At 41.0% G+C, this 23711-nt stretch overlaps 4 protein-coding genes across 8 annotated transcripts in view; 2 read left to right on the forward strand and 2 right to left on the reverse strand.

Moving 5' to 3' along the window:
• LOC124143790 (transmembrane protein 241-like) overlaps positions 1 to 23711 on the reverse strand; it is a 49511-nt gene that overhangs the window by 24856 nt on the left and 944 nt on the right. Inside the window, exon 1 of one of the 4 annotated variants that reach the window (XM_048401627.1) lies at positions 2857 to 2956. The exons of 1 other annotated variant lie outside the window; for it this stretch is intronic. Coding sequence is in view for 1 of the 3 variants with exons in the window: in XM_046512891.2 (XP_046368847.2) it covers positions 22595 to 23283 (689 nt within the window). In the remaining 2 variants the exon portion in view is untranslated. Of the gene's footprint in view, positions 1 to 1372; positions 1451 to 2856; positions 2957 to 21724; positions 23284 to 23711 lie in introns of those variants that run through there. 2 more of the 4 variants (XM_046512892.2, XM_046512891.2) reach the window with 2 other exon arrangements.
• LOC124143787 lies at positions 4320 to 12383 on the forward strand. 2 transcript variants are annotated; one of them, XM_046512887.2, is made up of 6 exons: positions 4320 to 4405; positions 5991 to 6350; positions 6720 to 6912; positions 7862 to 8030; positions 8674 to 9040; positions 10922 to 12383. In XM_046512887.2, exons 2-6 carry the CDS (start codon positions 6029 to 6031, stop codon positions 11773 to 11775), a joined length of 1905 nt encoding a protein of 634 aa, XP_046368843.2. In that variant the 5' UTR covers positions 4320 to 4405; positions 5991 to 6028; the 3' UTR covers positions 11776 to 12383. The 2 variants fall into 2 exon arrangements, with proteins under 2 accessions (XP_046368843.2, XP_046368842.2); XM_046512886.2 differs by lacking the exon at positions 4320 to 4405 and adding an exon at positions 4644 to 5067.
• LOC124143789 (multiple epidermal growth factor-like domains protein 6) lies at positions 13173 to 21729 on the forward strand. Its single transcript, XM_046512890.2, has 5 exons — positions 13173 to 13583; positions 14493 to 14576; positions 16069 to 16968; positions 18194 to 18275; positions 20193 to 21729. Exons 2-5 carry the CDS (start codon positions 14507 to 14509, stop codon positions 20566 to 20568), a joined length of 1428 nt encoding a protein of 475 aa, XP_046368846.2. The 5' UTR covers positions 13173 to 13583; positions 14493 to 14506; the 3' UTR covers positions 20569 to 21729.
• LOC124143788 overlaps positions 21725 to 23711 on the reverse strand; it is a 30496-nt gene continuing 28509 nt past the window's right edge. Inside the window, exon 6 of the transcript XR_007222747.1 lies at positions 21725 to 22606. The gene's annotated coding sequence lies outside the window, so the exon portion shown is untranslated. The remainder of the gene's footprint in view (positions 22607 to 23711) is intronic.

Genomic DNA, 23711 nt, shown 5'->3' on the forward strand with positions numbered 1-23711 from the left:
CCTTGAAAAATCTGTAGGCGTGTGTAATTGTGTATATTCAAATATGTAGTTAAGTAAACTCTTATTACAGCAAATATGTGTACAACAACAAAGATAAGTTGTGTATTTGTTGTCATTCACTTGGTGCTCAGGTAATGACTTTAATACAGGTATAGTTACTGGACAAAGACAGTAAATTAACTTGATAACATTCACCCCTGCCTCTGAGAGTGTCAAGGATATAGCAATCAGTGGTTTGCATTTGGCATTTCTCATGTCTGGGGTAATTATTCAATTTAAGATTGGGTTACAATTCCAGGTCTGATGTGTTGAACGTGTTACATGTTATATGATATGCACATGGCAGCGCAGCAAGAAGGGAATGGGCAGTTTAGTTGCTAAAAATCATCAATCAAAAAAGGATTACCCAATAACACATTGATTGATTAATCACTGTGATCTTGCACAGAATATTTGTCAAAAATAAAGTGTTTATACATGTAGGTTTACTAAAGCAGACAGAATACACCCATATCTGGGCTTGAAGTGCCCATGTAAAAGGAGCATACTTTGTTCAAAGGATAAGCCGATAATCTGTGGAATGATCGCTCATTATTATCTAATTCAATTGATTTTTTATAAAGAACCGGGGACTTCTGGAACATAGTTGTGACATGTGCTATCTCATCATCAATGAGACATGACACCTATGTGAAACAGATCACGTGATGAGTGTTACGTCTCTAGTCCAGATCAATTTTATAACTTGTCTACACATCTGTCTGTCACATTTTAGAATTTCGCAAAAAATTACAAATACTGAAGCAGTAAAACATCGTATCTTGTAACTTTTGTGTCAAAATTAGCATTTAATGTTACAATTTCATACTCTCCTGCTTACTCAAGTAAAGACTTCAGCTACAGTGAAAGGATAGCACATCCTGCAGATGTGATGAACATCCCAGGTAGCTGGTATTTGTTATAGGATAAACAATAGATGAAAAATGCAGTATAGTGGCAGTAAAACATTTAATTTTTGAATTTTTTATTTAAATTTATATATTTTTGCTCTTGCCGAGCGGCGTCACACTTGATTGACAAGGTGCCCTTCGATTTGACATACTAAGCGTGCATCGGCAAAAAACTAAAACTAAACTAGAGCCCCTCTTATTCATATTATCTCTGTTCTTAGGTAGGCCTAATGTATATTCACAAACAATGAAATATGCACCGTTGTTCGATCGGATGGTTTAATTAGAGGATATGTGAGAACATTCTCCTGCAGTAAACGAGACAAATCATCAACATTCACTCAAACTTTGGATGACACAACAGCATTGGTTATTTTGGAAATCGTCAATGTTGACTGAAACTAAAACCTTTGAAATCTTACAAAGTCTGTCCAGAAAATCAAACACCGTGCAGTGGAAAATGCTTCGTGGCTTCCATCTTGCGGAGAGCCGGAAGTGCTATTTATAGCGTTTCGGGGTTTCCCCCGATAGGTTGCGCTACCATCACTGTGGGTTTGTCATTTGACGCTGGGCGACCGCGCCAGCCTGGGCCAAACTGGGTTTATTTCTCAACGTATTTTGCTTCATGTACTTCAAAAACCGATCGAATGTCGGTCCATATGTTTTTTTATATGTTACCCCTTAACCCATGAAACGTTCAATACGTGTTATTTAAACGCATTAAAATACCGTTGGGTGAAAAGGGTTAACATCATGACAAAACCATTTCCAACCAACGAGAAAAGTCAGACTTGAGTGTGTTTGGATGGTCATCAATTCACCAAGAGAAAATGTTTGCAATTTCAGATAAACTATTCAGAGTGACATTCCGTCGCACAAGCATGAACACTGACTAAGCATCAGTCAATATAATGTCTCAATACAAGAGTTAGAGAAGCTTCCTAGAGACATACTTATGCGAACTCTTCTCGCAAAGATTGGTGACAAAACATGACATAAAACAACTTTATAAAATATGAATTTTTAATACTTTCTTGAAACTATTTCTCTCTGTTTGTTCCGCGTGTTTTTGGTATTAGTTATAAAACGAATGTTTCCTGTTAAATATTAACCGAAACTTTTACAAAATGATAAAACTTCTCTTTTAGTACATCCTTAACAGATCTCCAAGCAGCAGACTATGTTGACACAAGTTTTAGGAATGCCTTGGGTATTAACCCGTCCATTTCAAATCTATTTGCTCTTCTAACCACTAGCTAGGGTTACAGCACGTGACCCATCAAGACAGCCAGTCAGTTGCAATGAGATGTGGGATTGGGTCCACACGTTTCAGAGTATATGCTATTGTATTATCTCTTAACAGGGGTACTGTAACTTAAACACATGTTTTGAAACTGTTATTTGGCCACATTAAATATATGAGTGAAATTACCATGCTTAAGGACAAGAGAGAACAAGGCCGTAGTTAACTTTTTTTTACAGAAAGCATAGACGTAGAACCAATCATCGGTATGGGGAATCTCATAATCAAGATGATGAATTAAGTACTTTTCCATTCTGCGAGAGTGTCTGCTGTTAAATCATGAAGCTCAACATTTCGGCGATGAGGACATGACAAGAGGTTTTGTGATATATGTGGAAACCACCCGATCCCGTAAGTCGCCTCTTACGACAAGCACAGTTGCTTTGTACGGCAAGCATGAGTGGCTGAATACCTATTCTAACCCGGATCTTCACGTGTCCTATATCACAAGACAAGTACAGAGAGACAAAGCCAGACTAGTGTCGTTACCTTTAGTCAAGTCACCTCGCGTTTTATAATTGAAACTCACATTCATACATGACCTCAACGGATTATCGCAGACAAATTACTTTTAATCCAGAAAGACAGATAAGAACAACTTACGTTCCCTTCATTTAAAATCCACATTCCATCGCTGAAAATCTTTCGATGCGGGGCATTTGCAACCAGGAGATCTGTATCTACGGAAGTTGATACCCACCGATGGATGACGATTTCTTGAAAAATTAATGTAGACTAAAACTAAAGTTTAAACACAAGAAATTCTACATGCCAATTTTTAAAAAACAACAACAACGTTTCTACCGAGTAATAATGAAATCGGTCCCGAATTCATTTGGAATTAAACGATCTGCTTTATGAAATAATCCTAAAATAACATCAAACACTGTTCCCATCAATTCAGCGACAAAATCCACATGTCCTAACGACATATTGTTCAAACATGGCATTATACCTCCAGATGCTGCTGTTGTTTTTGCATTTCTCAGAAGGATCTGTTTGCACCGAACATTTTTGACATTTCTGAGCTCGCTATATATCTGACAGACTTTTTAAGCTTGTGATATAAAACGAATTTTTATCCAGCTCAATCACTATCTCAAGTCCCGTGATACCAAAGTCACAGAATACATTCGTATTGTGCACAACGAAACACTCTTTAGGTATTTCAATATTTCGGGCCACGAATCTTCACTGCAAGTATACCTACCCTACAACCCGCAGCATCTATTAACCTCAGTTGAACACTCAGCTGGATCCCGGAAATAGGTACTTCGAATGTGAACTATAGAAGAATATACATCATCCAACCAAACGATATCATGTTGAGGTACCCCCTGTGACGTCATCAAAATTGTTTGTTCTGACCCAATAACCCTTCCGCAGTTAGCTGTGCAGAGTTGCGTCCCTTGGGCATGCCAGAAACCTATATGATCCTGAGTTCGAATCCCTGTTTGTCAGCACGATACCCGTGCTCGTTGGCTTCACCAAAGTTGTAAACGCCCGAGGCCTGCATAAACTCGTTCTTTCCAACACCCACCCACCCCACACCCCACACCCTACACCCCACCACCCATCACCCCCAACCCCCACCACCACCACCACCACGCACACACTTTAAGCTGACAGGCCGGGGTGTATAAATGGAATACTGTTCAAAGCTATGATAACCCAACTCAATCACTCACCCAAATAGCCCTTAGCTGTTTTTTTCTACAATGGCCTACATCTAAAACATAGTTTACCTAATTATGACATACACATTAGAAGGGTACCTGTATTTTACGGTGCGGCACTTTTCAGGAAATATCAGCCCACTGTACTACGTACGTTGGTCAGGTTTTTCAAATCGTATAAATTTGTGCCTGCACATACTGACAAATATAAATTGAGTTCTGTGAATCAACTTCCGACATTCCGATTGATAAAAAATGTTCTATTCAAGTTGAACCCGGGTCCAAACGAAAACAACAAAAATTGTGCCTTTAGATAAGACTTGGTTCAAGTCTAACCGCATATATCCGCGCGTCCTCGCATTTGCAACATCGTGCCAGTTGGGCGTTGTTTAATCGTTATTCTATAAATAGAACCGAGTGAAACGACAAAGCTTCCCTTCAAACTTTTCAGGGTAACAAAAAACGGCAGTGAAAAGGTAGGATCGAAGCAGTATGTTTCCTGGTGATATTACTCCAGCTAGGTGTATATCATATATCAGTAGCAGTCTCTACAGCGAGTTGCCTGACACGAGCAAGCCCATCCTGGGTTCTGCACGGATACTCACTGACTCACTGTTCAGTGTCTGTACCATCTATTGTCGGTGTCACCACACATGCGTGTTATCAGGTGATACTGAGCCTATATAAAAGGAAGATGATGTTCATAGTATTCACTGTTATTGAGTGAACACCTGGCCTGTTAAACGGCTTAACACCATAGGCTCCGTACAAATGGCAGTGGACACACCCGTCAGTCCGATTACTTCACCGATTCGTCCAATTCAAACTATTTTATTTTAAACTATGTTCTCTATATAATTACGTTTTACGTGCTGTCGTGGACACGTCATCAACGTATTATCTTGTTCGTGGACGTAAAAAACCCTAAGTCAGCAATCGCAGTATTAGTTCCGGATATTAGTGACGCAGTGTCGACATATCAACACATACCTGATAAAAATAAAGATTCCGTCATGCGTGCTTCTATATATGATTCTTATACATGCGTAATCGACAAATCTAACCTCACACCTTCATATTAAACTAAGGATTAGTTTTAGCAGTAATATTTAAAGAAAAACGCAAGTGGAACAGAAGCGTAAGTTGTAGTTGTTTTTTCTTAAACGTCATGGAATTTCTCATTCTCATTTAAGACCGTATTCAGTGTCTGCCCAGAGAGTCGAAAGTCGGCGTGGTCGATCTCCGGCCGCGTCAAACCAAATACGTTAAAAGATTACGATACTTGTTGCTATATCCTGTCTGGCACTACTCACGAAGGGGATGAAAAGGTCTAACAGGCTTGGAGTCAGTATATTGTGTCTGAGTTGGGTATCCATGTTACTACTGTTAAAGATGAATTCCATGTCTTATTTAAGTGTAACAAGTATTCCAAGTTAAGATCTACATAGCTCCCCTTCTTGAATAATGACTATAAATCTGAAATGTTAATGATCAATATTATCAACTCACAAAATAAACATGTTATCTTTTCAGTGGCTACTTATATAAAACATGTTTTTTCTATCAGATTCAAGAAGAATACTATTTTCTGTATATGCACGTGACATCATATTATGAGTTAGTATCAATTGTACTTTAGGCCATATGGCCATAATACTGTCGTAGTGAATAAACCTGTCTGTCTGTCCGTTACACTGCAGCATTATATCTCAGTGGGGAAGCACAATATATCCGACTATATTCCTGACTAGTACGAGCACACAGACACAGACAAACGCACGCAGGCACGCACGCACGCGCTTGTCGCTATATATAGGTGTTCGACCATTGAACGCGGAACGCGACGTTAAAACCCATTACACCTCACTTCATTTCTTATATATTATGACAATCATTTATATTACCGGTTTTCCTGTATTAAGTGCCGGTGTATATTTAGAGCAATGTTTTGCTATATATGCTTACATTTCTCGTCATTCCTGATATAATTAATGTACTACATGTATAGTGTTATACTGTTCTTATCACGTCTCAGACAATACCATCTTATAAAATTTTCAGGAATGGACAATTGAAACGATAGGAATACATGATTATCAATGGCATCAATGGCGGAATCATATCGAAGCGGTGTACCAAATTCCATAGTCAACGACCTCTTACAAAGGTCATGCAGCCTTGAAACTGAAGATGACGATAGTGGGTCAAGTGTTGATGACCTTCCACAGGTCAAGGACATTATGAAAGAAGAAATGATCAAATGTATCCAGAATGTTGAGGAAAGGTTTCAGGTGTATACTAAGAAATGTGCCAAGTTGCTACAACTGGGCCAATGTAATCCCAAGAAAGTTCAAAGGGCTATTTCCTACATGGAGAATTACCTCATGCAAGAATTCCGTGAAAGGGAACCATATATGATAGGTACGTATTGGATGAGAACAGCCTATCCTTGCAATGACAAAGATAATATTTATGGATGAACAACGTCTTTATTACAGTTAGGAGCTACGTTTTTCTGCGACTTGGTATGTCAGTGGGCTAGCTGTAGAAAATCGACAATGGTCCGGACTTAAACAAGCACGTCGCTACATAAGTGCAATGATCTTGAACGCGACGTTAAATCCCATCTCGCCCCACCTCCACATAATAATATTCATCTTTGCTGAATACGTGGAAACTACCTCGATAGAATTTTATACACTCTACCGCTTTTTAGCCTGTTATGCCCAATGGAATCGCCGGGTCATCGTGGTTATTGTCTGGTGTTGATGTTCTATGATCCACTTCCAGAAAAAGACGACAAGAGAATTAACGTGCACAGAGATGCTCTGAAAAACTGCTACCCCGAAATTATCAGCAACCTTGAACTTGAGTCCTCTTATGTCCTTGACCGACTTTTGGAAGATGACGTCATGTCTGTTGCTGACAAGGACAGTATTATCCTGAAAGGAACCAAACGGTCTCAGAATGAAGAATTTTTCAGGTTTGGATGAATCATTTTTCCTAACGACATTACTGTTATAACATACATATAGGAGTCAACAATATCTCAATAGCTTCCTTCAGGATAACAGTAGACCCTCCTTCAGACACACGTTCCACTTTTTACCCATTGATGGTCGCTGGAAAGCTAAAATGCCCACCCTTCGTCTACACTGCCCCATCTGACTGATGTGTAGACCAGACTTCGCGACATCTGTTCACAAGGCATCCGGAATGACATGCGCACGTGTATAGAAGAATACATGTGGTTTGTGACAACCATTACTACCCTGCAGTCCCACACGCTCTCGTAGTCCCGGTGGGACAACAGAGGAGCGTAGCAGTTGAATGCAGCATGTAGTTGGGAAAATACAGTGGAAGCTTGACAATGCAATCTTTTAAGTACCGCAAAACTAACTAATGTTATGCTTGGTTGGTTGGTTTGTTTGTTGTTTAACGCCGCACTCAGCAATATTCCAGCTATACGACGGAGTTCTGTAAATAATCGAGTCAATCCAGTGATTAATATCATGAGCATCGATCCACGCTATTGGGATCGATGACATGCATCAACCAAGTCAGCGAGCCTAACCACCCGATCCCGTTAGTCGCCTTTTACGACAAGCATAGTCACCTTTTACGGCAAGCATGGGTTGCTGAAGACCTATTTTTTCTACCCCGGAATCTTCACGGGTCTAATGTTATGCAGGATACCGACACATGTATTAACGCTAGGGCAAAACTTGCTCTCCCTTTTTCACGAACACCTTGTGTCATCACTGATTTTCAGCGATCCATTCATGTAATTATCCCGCGAATTTGCCTTTCACGCCCAATGGAATCTGTGTTGGAGGATAATAGAAAATGATTATCCTCTTTGGTTGATCTTCTATGTTCTGTTACGTAGATTATTCTGTATTCATTTTTGAATTCCGATTGATTTGTTTTAGATATATCCATGGGAGAGTGACATTTGAAGAATTCCATCGCTCCCTCCTCCCCAGCCTAAGGAAAGATCACGCCCACCTGGCTGATATAATCTCCACAGAACTGGATGTTCTAGATGAGTCTACTGAGGACGCTCAGTGTGGTACATGTAAGGCGTTGAGAATCGTCCAGGTACACAAAGTTTCACAGTAGTTTCAGAGTAATAAACGATCTCAGTTGATCCGTTGATTGAAGGGAGTTTATCTAAACGGCATGATCATGTAATTGTAAGTCTTAAGGCAGATGTATTTTTTATCTAATATAGCTTTCTCCGCATGATGAATAAAGAAACTTCGCATGGAGGCATATATTTGTCTCATGGGAAGAACAACTCAAGGCAATCTTTTAATCAGAGAGGGACCACTACTGTCATGGAGTGAATGACTGAGTACATTGTGTGGTACACCATGGTCAGCTAGTGGAAGCTATAACAGGACTGTGTGGCTGGAACTATTGGGCGATAAGTTCACCTGACCACCGATCATATTCGACATATTTAACACAGACCTACGAGAGTCGTTTCTTGAAACAGGGACGCGAACAATCAACACTCACCCGCTGACAAAAGGATATTGCCAGCCGATTCCCATTTTGTCGCCTTAGGTCAGAGGTACTAGGGAATGAACATTCGTAAAATTAGAAACAATTTAGTTTGTTCAGCGCAGGGATTACATGAACATTAATTAAACAAGAAACAAACAGTTTCATTTGCTTCATACTTGTTCAAATGTCATTTTAGTACTACGTTTTATTATAGTACGTTTATCTGTTGAAGGTGAAGAGACTGGCGACACCCCTGTTCAGCGCAGGGGCTATAGACATTGCTTTCCATGCCGATCTGAAAAGTGCTGCCATCACCAACAGCCAGAAATGGTCGGAACTATTGAAACACGACGACGTGGCCCATGTCCACATTATCAAGGCCATGAAGACGAAATTCCCAGATCTGTACCACGAGTTCAAGCGGAGGAACATAACCAAACTGGAATGCTTCTGTGGCGTCCCCGACACCTCCGGCTTCATGGCCTTGCCTGGTCAACAGTCTGATGTGACGGCACCAACGACCACTGGGCAGTACGATGTAGCTGTGCTAGATGACGTCCAGTCATTCCTGTCTCTGCAAGTCCAAGACACCGAGTCTGGTAATGAATACATAAATATTATTAATTCCACCGGCCTTAAATCAAACACATATTACATGTCGATAGGTATTATGTGTATGCAATAGCTTATTTGTTTGTTTATTGGTTGTTTAACCCCTCCTCACTTACAGCTGTCTGAAAATAATCGAGTGTGGACCAGACAAAACAATGATTGATTCAGATTCTTTATTACAGTATAAAGGCCAAAGGCCCATAATACATGCTTGATTTTATTAACATGTACTGCGCTTACGCTAATATAAAGGCAGATGTACAATCATATGCAAGAAAGTGTGGTACATGTTTCAAATGTTGACAATAGTTGTTTAACATTGAGACATTGTGTTTCAATGAACTATAAATATCACTCATAATTTAAGAGTGCAGTTCCGTGTTGATAAACTTTCTGTAAATACTGACAAGTATCATGAATAACATAATTATCTGATTACCTAATACTTTTGCAAGAAAGTGTGGTGCATGTTGTTTAACATTATAAATAGTGTGTTTGAATGAACTTTAAATATCACACATCCTTTAAAAGTGCAGTTCTGTGTTTATAAACTTTATGTAAATACTGACAAGTATAAATGAATAACATAATTATCTGATGACCTAATACTTTTGCAAGAACGTGTGGTACATGTTTCAAATATTACCAACAGTTGTTTAACATTATAAATAGTATGTTTGAGTGTACTATAAATATCACTCATCCTTTAAGAGTACAGCTCTGTGTTTATAAACGTTATGTAAATACTGACAGGTATCATGAATAACATAATTATATGATGACAGATAATATTATAAGCAATAAGCAAATTTCCACGCTGTTAAGGTGAAGGACACGCATTCAAACAAGTCATCGAACCTGACCACCCAATCCATTTAGCCGCCTCGCGCGACAAGCAGTGATTGCTGGCGACCAATTATAACCCAGAGTATCTACAGTATGTGTAATGCATGTGTCCTAAAGCCTCCCTGATCAGCTGGTCGTGGGTTCGGAATGGTTATGTAATAACAAAATCTTCTGAAACACATTTTACTTTATCAAACTTTTCTACTTGAAAGATGCTATGTATGTTTATTCTCTTTTGTGTTAAATGTATAACGTGACTATATTTACACCTTTCTGTATGAGACTGCCTCCGTTGTCTAGTAGTCGAGCGTCCGCCCGGAAAGCGGCAGGTCCAGGATTCGATCCCAAGCCGCGTCATACCAAAAGACGTTAAAAGATGGTACTTATTGTGGGGTAGCTCGTCACGCCAAAGGCCCGGGTTCGATTCTCCACATGGGTACAATGTGTGAAGCCCATTTCTGGTTTCCCTCGCCGTGATATTGCTGGAATATTGCTAAAACGGCATAAAACCATACTCACACACTCACTCACTCATTCACTCATAAGGGCCTAAAACAAGTAGGCTCTGAGTCAGTATACTGTGTCTGAGTGGGGTATTCATGTTAAACTGTGGCATGGTATCTCAGTGGGCTGGCATTATAAAATCGGCATCAGTCCGGACTAGTACAAGCAGCCACACACACACACACACACACACGTGCATGCACGTGGCTGTATAAGTGCAATAATCTTGGACGCGACGTTAACCCCAATTTCACCCCAACACCTCCATGATGATATTGTTTTCGTAATCTGATGCAACTGTTAACGTGGTGAACGGATCACCATGAGCTTCATCTTCAGATTGATCACATACATACCAAATATTACCGTCTATGCTATTTTTCGGACATGTACATGCAAACGTTATTGATTATGATACTGGTATATGTCCAAATATAAGTGTCATTGCGTCAAGGTAAAACATATCAACCGTTATCAATTCATCAATGGGTATGTAAATGCCTCATTTGCGTTTTCAGCGTATCCCATGAATGCCCGTCCCCGTGGTATCTGCGTTATCATCAACAACCGCGACTTCGAAGACAGCAGGGATGCTGCGCGTCTCAGTAACAGCGGAGAGCCTCGTCTTGCGAAGAGGGAAGGGACCGACATCGACGCCAAGAGATTAGAATACATCTTTAGCAAATTGGAGTTTACCATACGGTCATTCACCAACCTGACTGACACACGAATGGTAGAGGAAATGCAACACATAGCCTCTACAATCGACCATAAGCCCTTCGACGCTTTCGTCTGTTGTATCCTATCTCACTGTGTGAAGGATAAGGTGTATGGGACAAACTGTGAAGTGGTGAAGGTTAGTGACCTTACCGCGCCTTTCAGAGCGTCGGCGTGCCCTTCCCTGGCAGGCAAACCTAAAATGTTCTTCATCCAAGGAGCTCAAGGCCATATCCGAATGCAAGGGTTGAACGTTGAGGACGATGTATCCATGGCTAACGACGACCCACCGCAGAACAGATCCGACAAACCGACACATCCTTCTGAGAGAACACCAACAGCATTAAACATCATCCCTGATGAATCTGATTTCCTTCTCGGGTACGCTACAGCGCCAGGGTACGTGTCCTACCGGAGCAGGCATCATGGCTCTTGGTACATTATCAAGCTGGCTGAAGTGTTGGAGAAGCATGGAGACACACAGGATCTTCTCGGCTGCTTGCTTATGGTGAACGATGAAATAGCCAAGGGCAATGCTTACATGGGCGATGGAGTGTTTAAGCAGATCCCGGCTCCGATGTTCACCCTCAGGAAGAAGGTGAACCTCACGAGTGATCCGCTGTGGTCCAGATCACTGTCGGCCGTCAGCGAATAACGCTGCGAATACACTTGAAAGATAACGAGCTCTTGTATACAGGCATGTATTTTTGACTGAGGTAGCCAGTAATGGAAACAATGCTCATCTTGTGGTTACAGAAGGTACGCATCTTCCTGCAATGAATGAGATGGTTGTAGACATAACGAAAGTCCAATAACGGCTATCGGTTATCGTTCCTCCCTGTGAGGTCCTTAAATGTACTACACGTTTAATTTGAATCAATTATTACTGCCAGTTACAAAAGACAATGTTCTGCGTCTTTATCAACTGGTGTCCTGTATAAGGAGCATCTCAGGGCCTAGTGGTTAAAGCGTTCGCTCGTCATGCCGAACACTCATTTCATTCACACTCATTACGTGTGCTACGCATAATTGCCAAGGTATGGTATACGTGATTAGCTTGGTAGAGGAGTCCACTCAAAGGCCTATGCCAAAAATCAAAAACACGTTAATTTTTATTTTATTATGTAATCCAATATTCAATTAACAACCACGTCAACATGTTATCATGGTAGGTAACATATGTTTTGGTGGGGGAGATTTTTTTCACTTATGAAAAATGAAAAAGGGGAGGTGGCAACCCCGAGACCGAGAACTCCCCCCCCCCCCACCACTACCGGGTCCCCCACTGCCACATACAGGTGATAGATTACGTATGAGCTTTTCACATTAAGCATGGCATTGAATATTAGTCATTGAAACTATTTGTTTACAACATAACAATTACAAGTGAATCAACTGAACAAAAACGAATAGCCTAACTACTAAATGTTGCTTATTTCCCGTTATGCATGAAATACAAGCAGTCGTCGTTACCATAACGTTTATATGAACTTTGTTATGTATTGTGTATTATGTGTTGCAATTATGTTATGATAGTCTAGATAAAAGTAATATCATGTCATATTCTGTTTTCTGTTGTATTAATAGCGAAGATGGGGAAGGATAATTGGATAGAGAGATCGGTGTATTGGTCATTTGTTACAATTCTAAATAGATTTCTCAATAAAACAAGTGTTTTTAACAGGTAAGGTTTACCTGCAAAGAAAATGAAGTAAAAGTAATTGTTTGTTTACAATAGCGGTAATATGATTATCATCTAACGTCAGATGGGCCCCTTTGAAATTGCACAATGATATAAGTGAGTGAGTGTGGTTTAACGCCGCTTTGAACCTTATTATAGTTAAATCACGGCGTGTCAGCTTAATGTGGCAGGAAAGCCCGAAGTGACGCATGTCTCAGACGTTTACCACTTTGATGAAACGCACGAGCACGGGTATGGTGCTGACAAACCTAGAAACATAATCGGGACCTGCGGGATTTGAACTCAAACTCATAGGTTTCTGGCGTGCGCAAGGGACGCAACTCTGCAGAGCGAATGGCGGCACCTTAGACGACTGGGCCAACCATGCTCCTTCCATGGATATAAGAACGGAATAACATCAAATGAATGTTTATACGTTGAACACTACGTCTAGCGTAGCATCTCAAGCCGACCTCCGGGTAGCTGCAGTGTGAGCGGGCAAAGTGGGGCATATAACTATATAACCCCTAGTGCACCGTACTGACACAAGGAAGTATTAGCTGATCTGGGAGTCTGTGACGAACTGAAACTGAGCCTGTTAGCTTTGTGGTTTAATCAAATACACGGTCTATGGGGCAGTTCAGCTGTGGTACTTTCCCTTAACATACAAGTAGTATTACTATGAGTCATGACATGGCTATAACTGGATATGGGTATAGCCCATATTATATCCATGTTTGTATCACAGAATAACAGTATGTTAGTCACAATGTCATGGACAGGTAAGTCATTCAATCACCTCAATAATATTTGCAGTAAATATGTTTAAAACGTAACATTTTGACTTCCCTGTACAACTAGAATTAAGGTAACCAGTCATACTTTGAATAATGTGCTACACGAAAAATGTTTCGTTTTACGATTGAACCACCTTGTTATTCCTCGTTAACAGTAGCTGTAACGACCGTAGAGGACTGTGCGGTCAATACAAGTCATCATATTACCATGTATTAAGCTGATACTTCAACGATGGCTTTTTGGTGATAAATCCAACACGTTTTCTATTTACAGTTTACGGGGACATTAAAACCACATCTGTAATCATGTTCTTTAACTTAATGAAAGCAAAACCGACACAATTGAAATGATCTGTGCAATATGAGACTATTTTATGGTACGACGTCAGCCTTCATCACATGCCCTTGCGAAACAGGATGTTGTTTGTAATATGTTGTTCAAGCGTCCGCGTCCGCAATAACCGGTATCGAAATCACCCAAAAAACACAATTTTCTTTGTCAGGTGAAGAGCATTGTCGACGCATCATTAAGGTTTTATGCCTTGTTTATAACATATTCAATGTTCAGTATTCTGAAGGTTTTGAAGATCAAACCGCTGAATGTTAAAATAACCATCTTCGATCGCGTGAATCTGCTGTAATTATTTGAAGTAATTTCTCATGCCCTTTACATTTCCTTTCTTCGTTAGTATATGTTCATCTGTTTGGCATGCGTTCCATTCAATACTACCTCACCAGTTGTTTGTTCGTTGTTTAACGCCGCACTCAGCAATAATCCAGCTGTATGACGGTCTGTGAATAATCGAGTCTGGACCAGACAATCCACCTGTATACTGTTTAACTGTCACCGTATATATTGTCATTATTATGTATGTAAATTTACCTTGTTTTCAGGATAATTTCACACAATGTACCAGTACATGTGTTTGTCCTTTGTGATCGTGATGTTTCTCGGACAAGGCTACACAGATGAATCAGGTGAGACCAACCACTGACACAACGTAAGTTAACTAAAACTCGTTGGGATTGATCTATTGTTATCTAACATTTTCGTTGGAGTCAAAGCTCGACGTGAGAACCGATTAACACCTGGGCCCCGTCCCACAATGCGATAGGGGGCGGTCGGGTAGCCCAGTGGTTAAAGCGTTCGCTCGTCACGCCGAAGACCTGGGTTCGATTCCCGACATGGGTACAATGTGTGAAGCCCATTTCTGGTGTCCCCCGCCGTGATATTGCTGGAATATTGCTAAAAGCGGCGTAAAACCATACTCACTCACTCACAATGCGATCGCAACGCAACGACAATCGTAGGTCTATGTTAAAGTATGGGAGCTGCGATTACCTTAGGGCTGAGATCGCTTTGTGGAACGGACCCCTGAAGTCTTGGGTGACACCATACCCCATCACGCCTATGTTAACATCGACTGGTTTGCATGTCCGAGATACAACTGTTTACATGTCGCTTTGATAATTAGGAAACTGTTGACTGTAACATAAAACAGCCTCTTTACAAATTACAGTCATTGTTGGACATCCGACATTGTTGGTTGCATATGATTATGTCGGATTAACGAGTATGTCGGATTAACGAAATTAGGTAGTATCAACATTCGTGATCGAAAATCGGACAACTACACGAAAGATAACGATTTCAAACACGTTGTAATAAAAAAAAGAGGGAAAAGGCAATATTCATTTTGTTATGTTACATTGTTAGCGGAATATGTTTTCTAATCATGCTACCTCTAAAGTTTAACACAATGTATGACAGATTCAAAATACTTTTAAAGCATAGTTTGGAATGGAAGTCGCCAATTTAAATCAAGTGCCGCAATGCTTAAGAAAGCTGCTTTCTTAGTTGCTGATGTTGAGTTCCTGTTAGTAATTTCATTGCTCGGTCAAAGTTCGCGAAAGGTGGTTCTCACGTGACCTGTAATGGGATGCCCTGAGCGGTAGGGAGAACTTGTATCCGATTTTATGAGATTGAGGTAATCTAGACATGTGATTAATCCTATTTTGTTTATTTAAAGCAGTTATTGTTTATTATTAAGCAAGTTTATCTCTGCAGCCGTTGAAATATACAACTACTCGAGGACTCGTCTCGCATCAAAACATGGGTCTGTGTACTAGCGGGAGTACTCTGATCACGTGTCGGATTAACGAGACTGATTAAGGAGTGATTTCGGTAATTCGTTGCAAATTAGGTGTAGTTCTAATAGTGCACAAGTGCTACAGTGTACGATAAAACATAAGAGCGAGTAAGGCAGTATTGTTTTACGCCGCTTTTAGCAATATTCCATCAATATCGTCTCTGGGTACACCAAAAATGGGCTTAACACAGTGTACCTATGTAAGGATTCGAACCCGAGCCTTCAGCTTGAAGAGCAAACGCTTTAACCAGCAGGCTACCTCACTGCCCTATAAAATATGATAACTTAAACGTGACAAACTCAATACTTCACAATTTCAGTCGAATGCCCAGTAGGCTTCTGGGGAGCGGGTTGCAGTGAGAAGTGTTCAGCGGTATGTCAGGACAGCTGTTCTACACAAGGTCTATGCACTGACTGCACTGGAGGATACTTCGGAATACGATGTAACAAAACATGCCCCCCTAACTGTTCTGGAGGACGCTGCTACAGGTTTAATGTGTCATGCATTGAAGGGTGCAAACCTGGTTGGTATGGCAAGAAGTGCGGCGAATCTTGTCATTGTCAATCAGGGGTCTGTGAGCGCAAGACTGGACACTGTACATCAGCTCCACATAGAGTTGTATTGCCAAAAGAAGAAACTTCAACAGATGCTATATCAAAAGGATCTTCCTGCAGTGAGGTCACCCGACAGCGATGCAAAAGGAAACGCTGTTTTCAGGACGATGGTCATTGGGTTTGCGATGGTTGTGCAGATGGATTCAAAGGACGACAGTGTTCTCAAAATTGTCATCATGGTTGCAAATCTTGTAAACAGGAGGGCATGTTATGCACCGAATGTCACAAGGGCTTCTATGGTAGGACCTGTCAAAAAGCATGTCCCAATTGTAATGACGGCTGCCACTTGCGTTATGCCAAATGTCAAAGTTCTTGTGTCGAGGGATACTTTGGCCCTTTGTGCAATAAACGTTGTGGCAATAATTGTAAAAATAGGACTGCAGGACCTGGACCATGCAACCAGGCGACCGGGGCGTGTACCCTAGGCTGTGAGGACGGATATTATGGCCATACTTGCCAGAGGAAATGCTTTAGAAACTGTACATTAGCTGGGAAGTTCCAGTCCTGCCATTCTGTGTGTAGACGGGAGATTACGGAAAGCGTGGCTGAAACCGCATCGTATAACGGCTCATCTGCAGATGTAGGCACTGGACATGGTGTAACATGTAAGTCTTTGTATTTATATTATCATTTTTTAGCATATCACGAGGGCAATAGTGTGACTCTCTGTGTGACCGCGTGTACCCCTCTCTTTGTACATCAATACGTACTCCCCGAGGGATAAGTCTTCAACGAATTCATCTAACCCCCATTTATCACAAACATTTAGCACAATTTGAAAACAAACGGATATTGAGATGCGAAGCGTTTGTTTGTCGCAATGTTGCAAGGTGACAGACGACAATTTGTGTCTGTTCAGGATCTGTGCACCACGCGCTCCTAATGTCAGTGTTACATTACACGACGCTGTTCCGCTTGTAAGGAGCTTCAAGTGCTGAGATTCAAGAGATTGCAAATGTCGGTTGCCATGGCGGCGGGTATACAGCACGCTAGCGGGGTACATGGATATGTACCAAAATGTCATTGACCAATGTCATTGACCAATGAAGGTAACCTATTTTACATGTGAGGTAGGATATATGGATATGTTTGATTGATTGATTGTTTGTTGTTTAACGCCGCACCCAGCAATATTCCAGCTTTATGACGGCGGTCTGTATATAATCGAGTCTGGACCAGACAATCCAGTGATTGACATCATGAACATCGATCCACGCAATTTGGATGACATGCTTCAACCAAGTCAGCGAGCCTGAACACCCGATCCCGTTAGTCACCTCTTACGACAAGCATAGTCGTCTTTTACGGCAAGCTTGGGTTGCGTGTCGGATTTGTTTGAAGGTGTATCACAGTATGTAAAGGTGTATCAAGGTATACGATGCGGTGAAATGGGGTTTAACGTCGCGTCCAAGATTATTGTACTTATTTAGCGACGTGCATGCACATGTGTGTGTGTGGCCGCTTGTACTAGTCCGGACTGATGCCGATTTATAGTGCTAGCACACTGATATACCATGCCGCAGTTTAACATGAATACCCCACTCAGACACAGTATACTGACTCCGAGCCGACCAGTCCTTGTTTTAGCCCCTTTATGCCGAACGCCAGACAGGGTAACAACAAGTACCATCTTTTAACGTCGTTTGGTATGACGCGGGCGGGGATCGAACCCCGGACCTTCCGCTCTCCGGGCGGACGCTCTACCTAGTGGTACCACAGCGTTCTCAACGTATACGGCGGTAAATTGAGGAGTATGAAGGCTTCTGAAGGTGCGAGGAGGATATGAACAGTTTTACACTGTAATTTATTCGTATGACATCTTCTTTGCAGATGTCAGCAGCAAAGTGGTCGTGTCAGTGATCATAACAATAGTTGTCGTTGGGTTTATTGTTGTGTTTGGGACTTTAAACTGGTAGGTGGATATAACACATAAAACTATTCATACTATTAAAGGATGATTTGTTTTCCCCTGTATATTGTTCCCTAGGAATGATTCATTTTTATTGATTAGAGGTTGTTGTATTTGTGACGTTTTCGTTTTCTATTCCGTGTATGTTTTACGTACAACGATACACACCGTAAATTGAATGTTTACATTGTGTTCAAACCTCCGGAAGCGCTTAAGGGACATGGATAGGAGAAACAATAATAATATATTGTGCATACGAAATACTAAAGTGTGCGCACGATGGCGTATATATTGCATACGAAATACTATACCGTGCGCACGAAATGAATTGACATCATTGAGAAAGTGCATTATATCGTGCACATGAAATATTTTACCGTGCACACGCTATAATGAAGCGTGAGCGCGCAATACTAATACTGAACTAGTTGTTATGATAAAACATTGGTCAGACAAATGTTTATGTTATTATTTTCAATAACATAACATTTGCACAAATTTGTGTGAAGTGCAGTTACTTTTTTACCGTTAATCCACATACATGTTTTCAGGTTCGCTTTTTATTATTTGACTGTGACTGCCTAATTACTTTAGCTATTCATATATAAAGTAGTGCTGTAAAGGTTTATACCTCATGGAAGATAAACATATGAAACAGGCTTCCTACTTTTCGGTTTTGTTCCTAATACCGAGAAGGAAATAGAGGCGTATTATATCAGATCTGACATCTTCCATGTGTCCCAATTGTATTCTCGAGAGTGAATGCGGTGGTATTTGCAGTGCACACTCAAGTGTCCTGGTATCATGCTTTCAATAAATGGGTTGCATATCTCGTGCGCAAGTTAGTTATGTTTATCATATAATGGGTAGGTTTCTCGTCAGGATAAAGCCAACGGATAAAAACGATATCTGTTGGGGTCATATGCGGATAGAGATGCAAATATCAAAGGTCAAGTATGGACTACTTTCAGTGTTTATAAACAAACATGGCGTCGCCCTTGTCATTCGGCAATCGAGTCAGAGTTAACCATCGGGAATCTGGATAAACTACAGAGATAACTGCTATCATTATCAGTGTCTAACTGTGACGTAGCTAAGGAATGTTATAAGTTTTGGCAACTTTGGAGATATAAATTTCGAAACATTTTTTTGAGGGCACTAGGCCTAGCCAAGCGGGATCATATCTGTGCTTGTAGACCTCTGCGGCTTGAAACATTTTCAACAAACTGACATAGTTGGATTTGGCCGAAATATGTTCGATTGCCGAATGACAAGGACGGCGCCATGTTTGTTTATAAACAATGAAAGTAGTCCCTACTTGACCTTTGATATTTGCATCTCTATCCGCATATGACCCCAACGGATATCGTACCCATTATATGATAATTGTGTTTATCGCGTTTCTTCATTTCGTGAGCAGACTACACCACATTGTGCACACTCTTTAGTATCACGTGTGCACGATATATAATTATGTTTCTCCTATTAATACCCCTTCGGTGTTTCAGTACAAACCATATACATTCATGAAGGCATAATCTGAACCTCTGTTCAGTGATACAGTAAAATGTTTTTAGAGATTGCTGGTATATATTTTGTCTTGAGATTGGATACTTTTTCAATGCAAAACCAGATATTTTATTAATTAATACTATCAGCTTGAATGGGTTTTTTTCAGAAAAACACCTTGCAACAATTTGATTTTTGTGGCAGACAATTTATTTTTTTAACAGCTAGAAGCATAAATGTTTCTTCAAAAATTTGCGGGGAAATTTATTTTTCCATTAAAATCCCTGACGTGTCTTCAGTGTTCATTGTTGTTGCTAAAAGCACACTCGTAATATATTTACTTACTTAGATATATTTCGGAAGTATTCTGAGAACTTTGTAGGTAACTATGTGTGCATGTGTGTTTTTCAGGTGCGTTTTACCAGCAAAGCGAAAAACAGAACGAGAAGTACAAGTCATTTTTATGGTTCCACGAGAAGAATTCCCCCATGACAGTACCGACATTTACAATGGAAACCAAAGTAACGAAACGGCGACGATGACATCGATGCTTGGATCAGATGAGGGTGATGACCAAGAGAGGACGTATTTATATATTCCGCCATATATTCGCTCCACCACCAACCACAGGTTACAGTTAGAAAGGGAGAATGAACACCATTATGAATCTTTAGACAGCATCCACGAAGGTCGTCGAAATATCATCATGCATGATGAACATGAACGGCTGTCCGCGCACCTAGCACAGCGTTATATGGATGATAGAGGTCATTCGTCGTATGTTTAATTGTAAGGCTACGCTGGGTGACTGGGTGAAAACTACACTGTGAGGTGAGGTGAAATGGCCGTCCAAGATTATTGCACTTATATAGCGACGTGCATGCACGTGTGTGTGTATGTGTATGTGTGTGTGTGTGTGTGTGTGTGTGTGTGTGTGTGTGTGTGTGTATGTGTGTGCGTGCGTGCGTGCGTGCGTGCGTGCGTGCGTGCGTGGCTGCTTGTACTAGTCTGTTCCAGCAGTGTATGCACAGTGTATTATACACTGCGATAGTGGCCCACCTATATGCCCTGCTTTTTTCAGCCTGTGATGTACAGCGTATCATACACTGCTATAGTGGCCCACCTATATTCCCTTCTTTCTTCAGCCTGTGATGCACAGTGCATTATACACTTCTATAGTGGCCCACGTATATGTCCTGCTTTCTTCAGCATGTGATGCACAGTGTATTATACACTTTAATAGTGGCCCACCTATACCCTGTTTTCTTCAGCCTGTGATGCACACTGCATTATACACTTCTATAGTGGCCCGCCTATATTCCCTGTTTTCTTCAGCCTGTGATGCACAGTGCATTATACACTTCTCTAGTGGCCCGCCTATATGCCCTGCTTTCTTCAGCATGTGATGCACAGTGCATTATACACTTCTCTAGTGGCCCGCCTATATGCCCTGCTTTCTTCAGCCTGTGATGCACAGTGCATTATACACTTCTCTAGTGGCCCATCTATATGCCCTGCTTTCTTCAGCCTGTGATGCACAGTGCATTATACACTGCTAAAGTGGCCCACCTATATGCCCTGTTTTCTTCAGCCTGTGATGCACAGTGCATTATACACTTCTCTAGTGGCCCGCCTATATGCCCTGTTTTCTTCAGCCTGTGATGCACAGTGCATTATACACTGCTAAAGTGGCCCGCCTATATGCCCTGCTTTCTTCAGATTGTAATGTAACTAAGAAGATTACTTTGTAACCCATACAACACCGACAACTAAACGACGTACATGTACTGCAAGTAAAAGTTACTGTATATTTCACAGTATTGAAGCGAGATAATTTGAAGATAAATGTGTATACATGTATAACGAAGTGTTAAGTATATGGATATATTGTAGCTCACACCCAATATGTTGTTGTCGGGATCGAAATAAAGATATTCAACTCCTTTTCCATGAAGTGTAGTGATTTATTTCTTAAGACGGACATATTTGTGTTTATTTGCGAAATGATCCGAGAAATGTCTCTTAAAGGATTAGTGGACATTGGTGTCCCATTTGTCTAAGGCTTTGCAAATCGCTGTACGGAGTTGCGTCCCCTAGGTGTGTCAGAAACCCTTGTTCGTGGGTTCGAATCCCGGTTCGCCTTGAATGGATTTCTAGGTTTGTCATTCATGGGCATCATCGAAATGGTAAACGACCAGTGAGTAAGTAAGGTTTAACGACGCTTTTAGCAATATTCCAGCAATATCACACATTGTACCCATATCGGGAATCGAACCCGGGTTTTCAGCGTGACGAGCGAACGCTTTAACCACTAGACCCGATCGCCCCGGTAAACGACTAAGACCTTCATAACTATTGGTCTTCCGCCATCGTCAAGCCCACACGATGATTTTTGCTGATAAAAACTGGAACCTTTCATCATACCTACTTCTTTTAGAGGAATTGTAAATAGGTCAGAGTATTTTCAATGATTCCGAATTGACTAGAACATGTCTTAACCATGACATAAACAAGTACATTAACAAGAAATAGAGTTGAAGGCAAGAAATACCAATCCACTATACTGACATAAAAGAACGTATGAGAGTATTAGGCATAATGTGAAAACACACACACAATTGTTAAAGAATAATATTAAATGTCACATTTGCCCTTTACAAACGCACTACTGTAAATGAATCATGAGTAGGTAATAGCAGTTACAACAGAAAAAGGAAGTCGTCAAATGTGCGCAGTGTTGGCTTTCTAGAATTCAATATATAGTCAGAGGCATTACTTGAGCCTGTCTGGTTAGGAGACTAATACGATTGTGGTCATCGCACAACCTCAGTGCATGCACAAGTTAACATATTCTCGGAGTCACTGACACGTGGACTGTCATCCTCCGTGGTGCTGCTAGGGACAGTGTCAGCATCACTGCTTGCTTGCATCTCAGTGACCCTCATTTCTTCATCAGTAGTGTTCTCCCAGACAGAATTGTCTTCCTGGAAATTTCGGAAAGTTCCCTCCCTGTAACTTGCCTTTCTCGCAGAATGACCTTGGTTACCATACTGGCCATATCTTCGCGGCCTGTGATCCCGTTTAGTTGAATTACGGCGCTTGGTTTCGACTTCTAATGACTCTGCTATAGCCCTGTCGATGTTTTCACGTTCCCTTAAACTAAGGCTCTCGTTTTTGTTCATAGAGGAAGCTTTGGAATGGCCTTGCTTTTTCGACTGGGATACCGTTATATCTCGGTCATGCCTTGTACTGTTTCTTCGCGGCCTCTCATGAATTCTGTCTGGAGGGGCAACCTCGAATGTATCCTTAACAGCTGATACGAAACGGGACAAAATGCCTTTGGTTGACTCTTCATGCAATTCATACTTCCACTGTGTAACCATTTTGTCTGCTCTATCAAAACTTGATGCAACGAAAATGATTTCCCTGCGCTTGGTTGGTTTGTATTTAACAGAGGATCTTGCGGCTGCAATTATCGCCGAGTCTTCTCTTTTGACCAAACCTGACAAAAATGTAGGTGCTTTGAAGTTACTTTGAATTAAAAGGAGACAACTGTCCAAACACGTACATTTATCTGTACTATAAAGTGTTTGTTTGTTTGCTTAACGCCGCCCTCAGCAATATTCCAGCTATAAGACGGTGGTCTGTAAATAATCGAATCTGGACTAGACAGTCAAGTGATTGATATCATGAGCATCGAACCAACCACACAATTGGGATACGATGACATGCATCAGCGAAACTGACCACCCGATTCCGTTAGTCGCCTCTTTACAGCAAGTATAGTAGCCTTTGATGGCAAGCATGGGTTGCTGAAGACCCAGTCTACGCCGGATCTTCACGGGTATACTATTATGGGATAAATATGCGTCGTATTGTTGAGAAAAAAGAAATTGCCTGGCACAAAAAAAAATCACTTTTGCAATGGGC

Source organism: Haliotis rufescens, unplaced genomic scaffold (genome assembly GCF_023055435.1).
Source record: "Haliotis rufescens isolate VD_foot unplaced genomic scaffold, xgHalRufe1.0.p SCAF_1, whole genome shotgun sequence".
In the NCBI taxonomy this organism is placed as follows: Eukaryota; Metazoa; Mollusca; class Gastropoda; order Lepetellida; family Haliotidae; genus Haliotis; species Haliotis rufescens.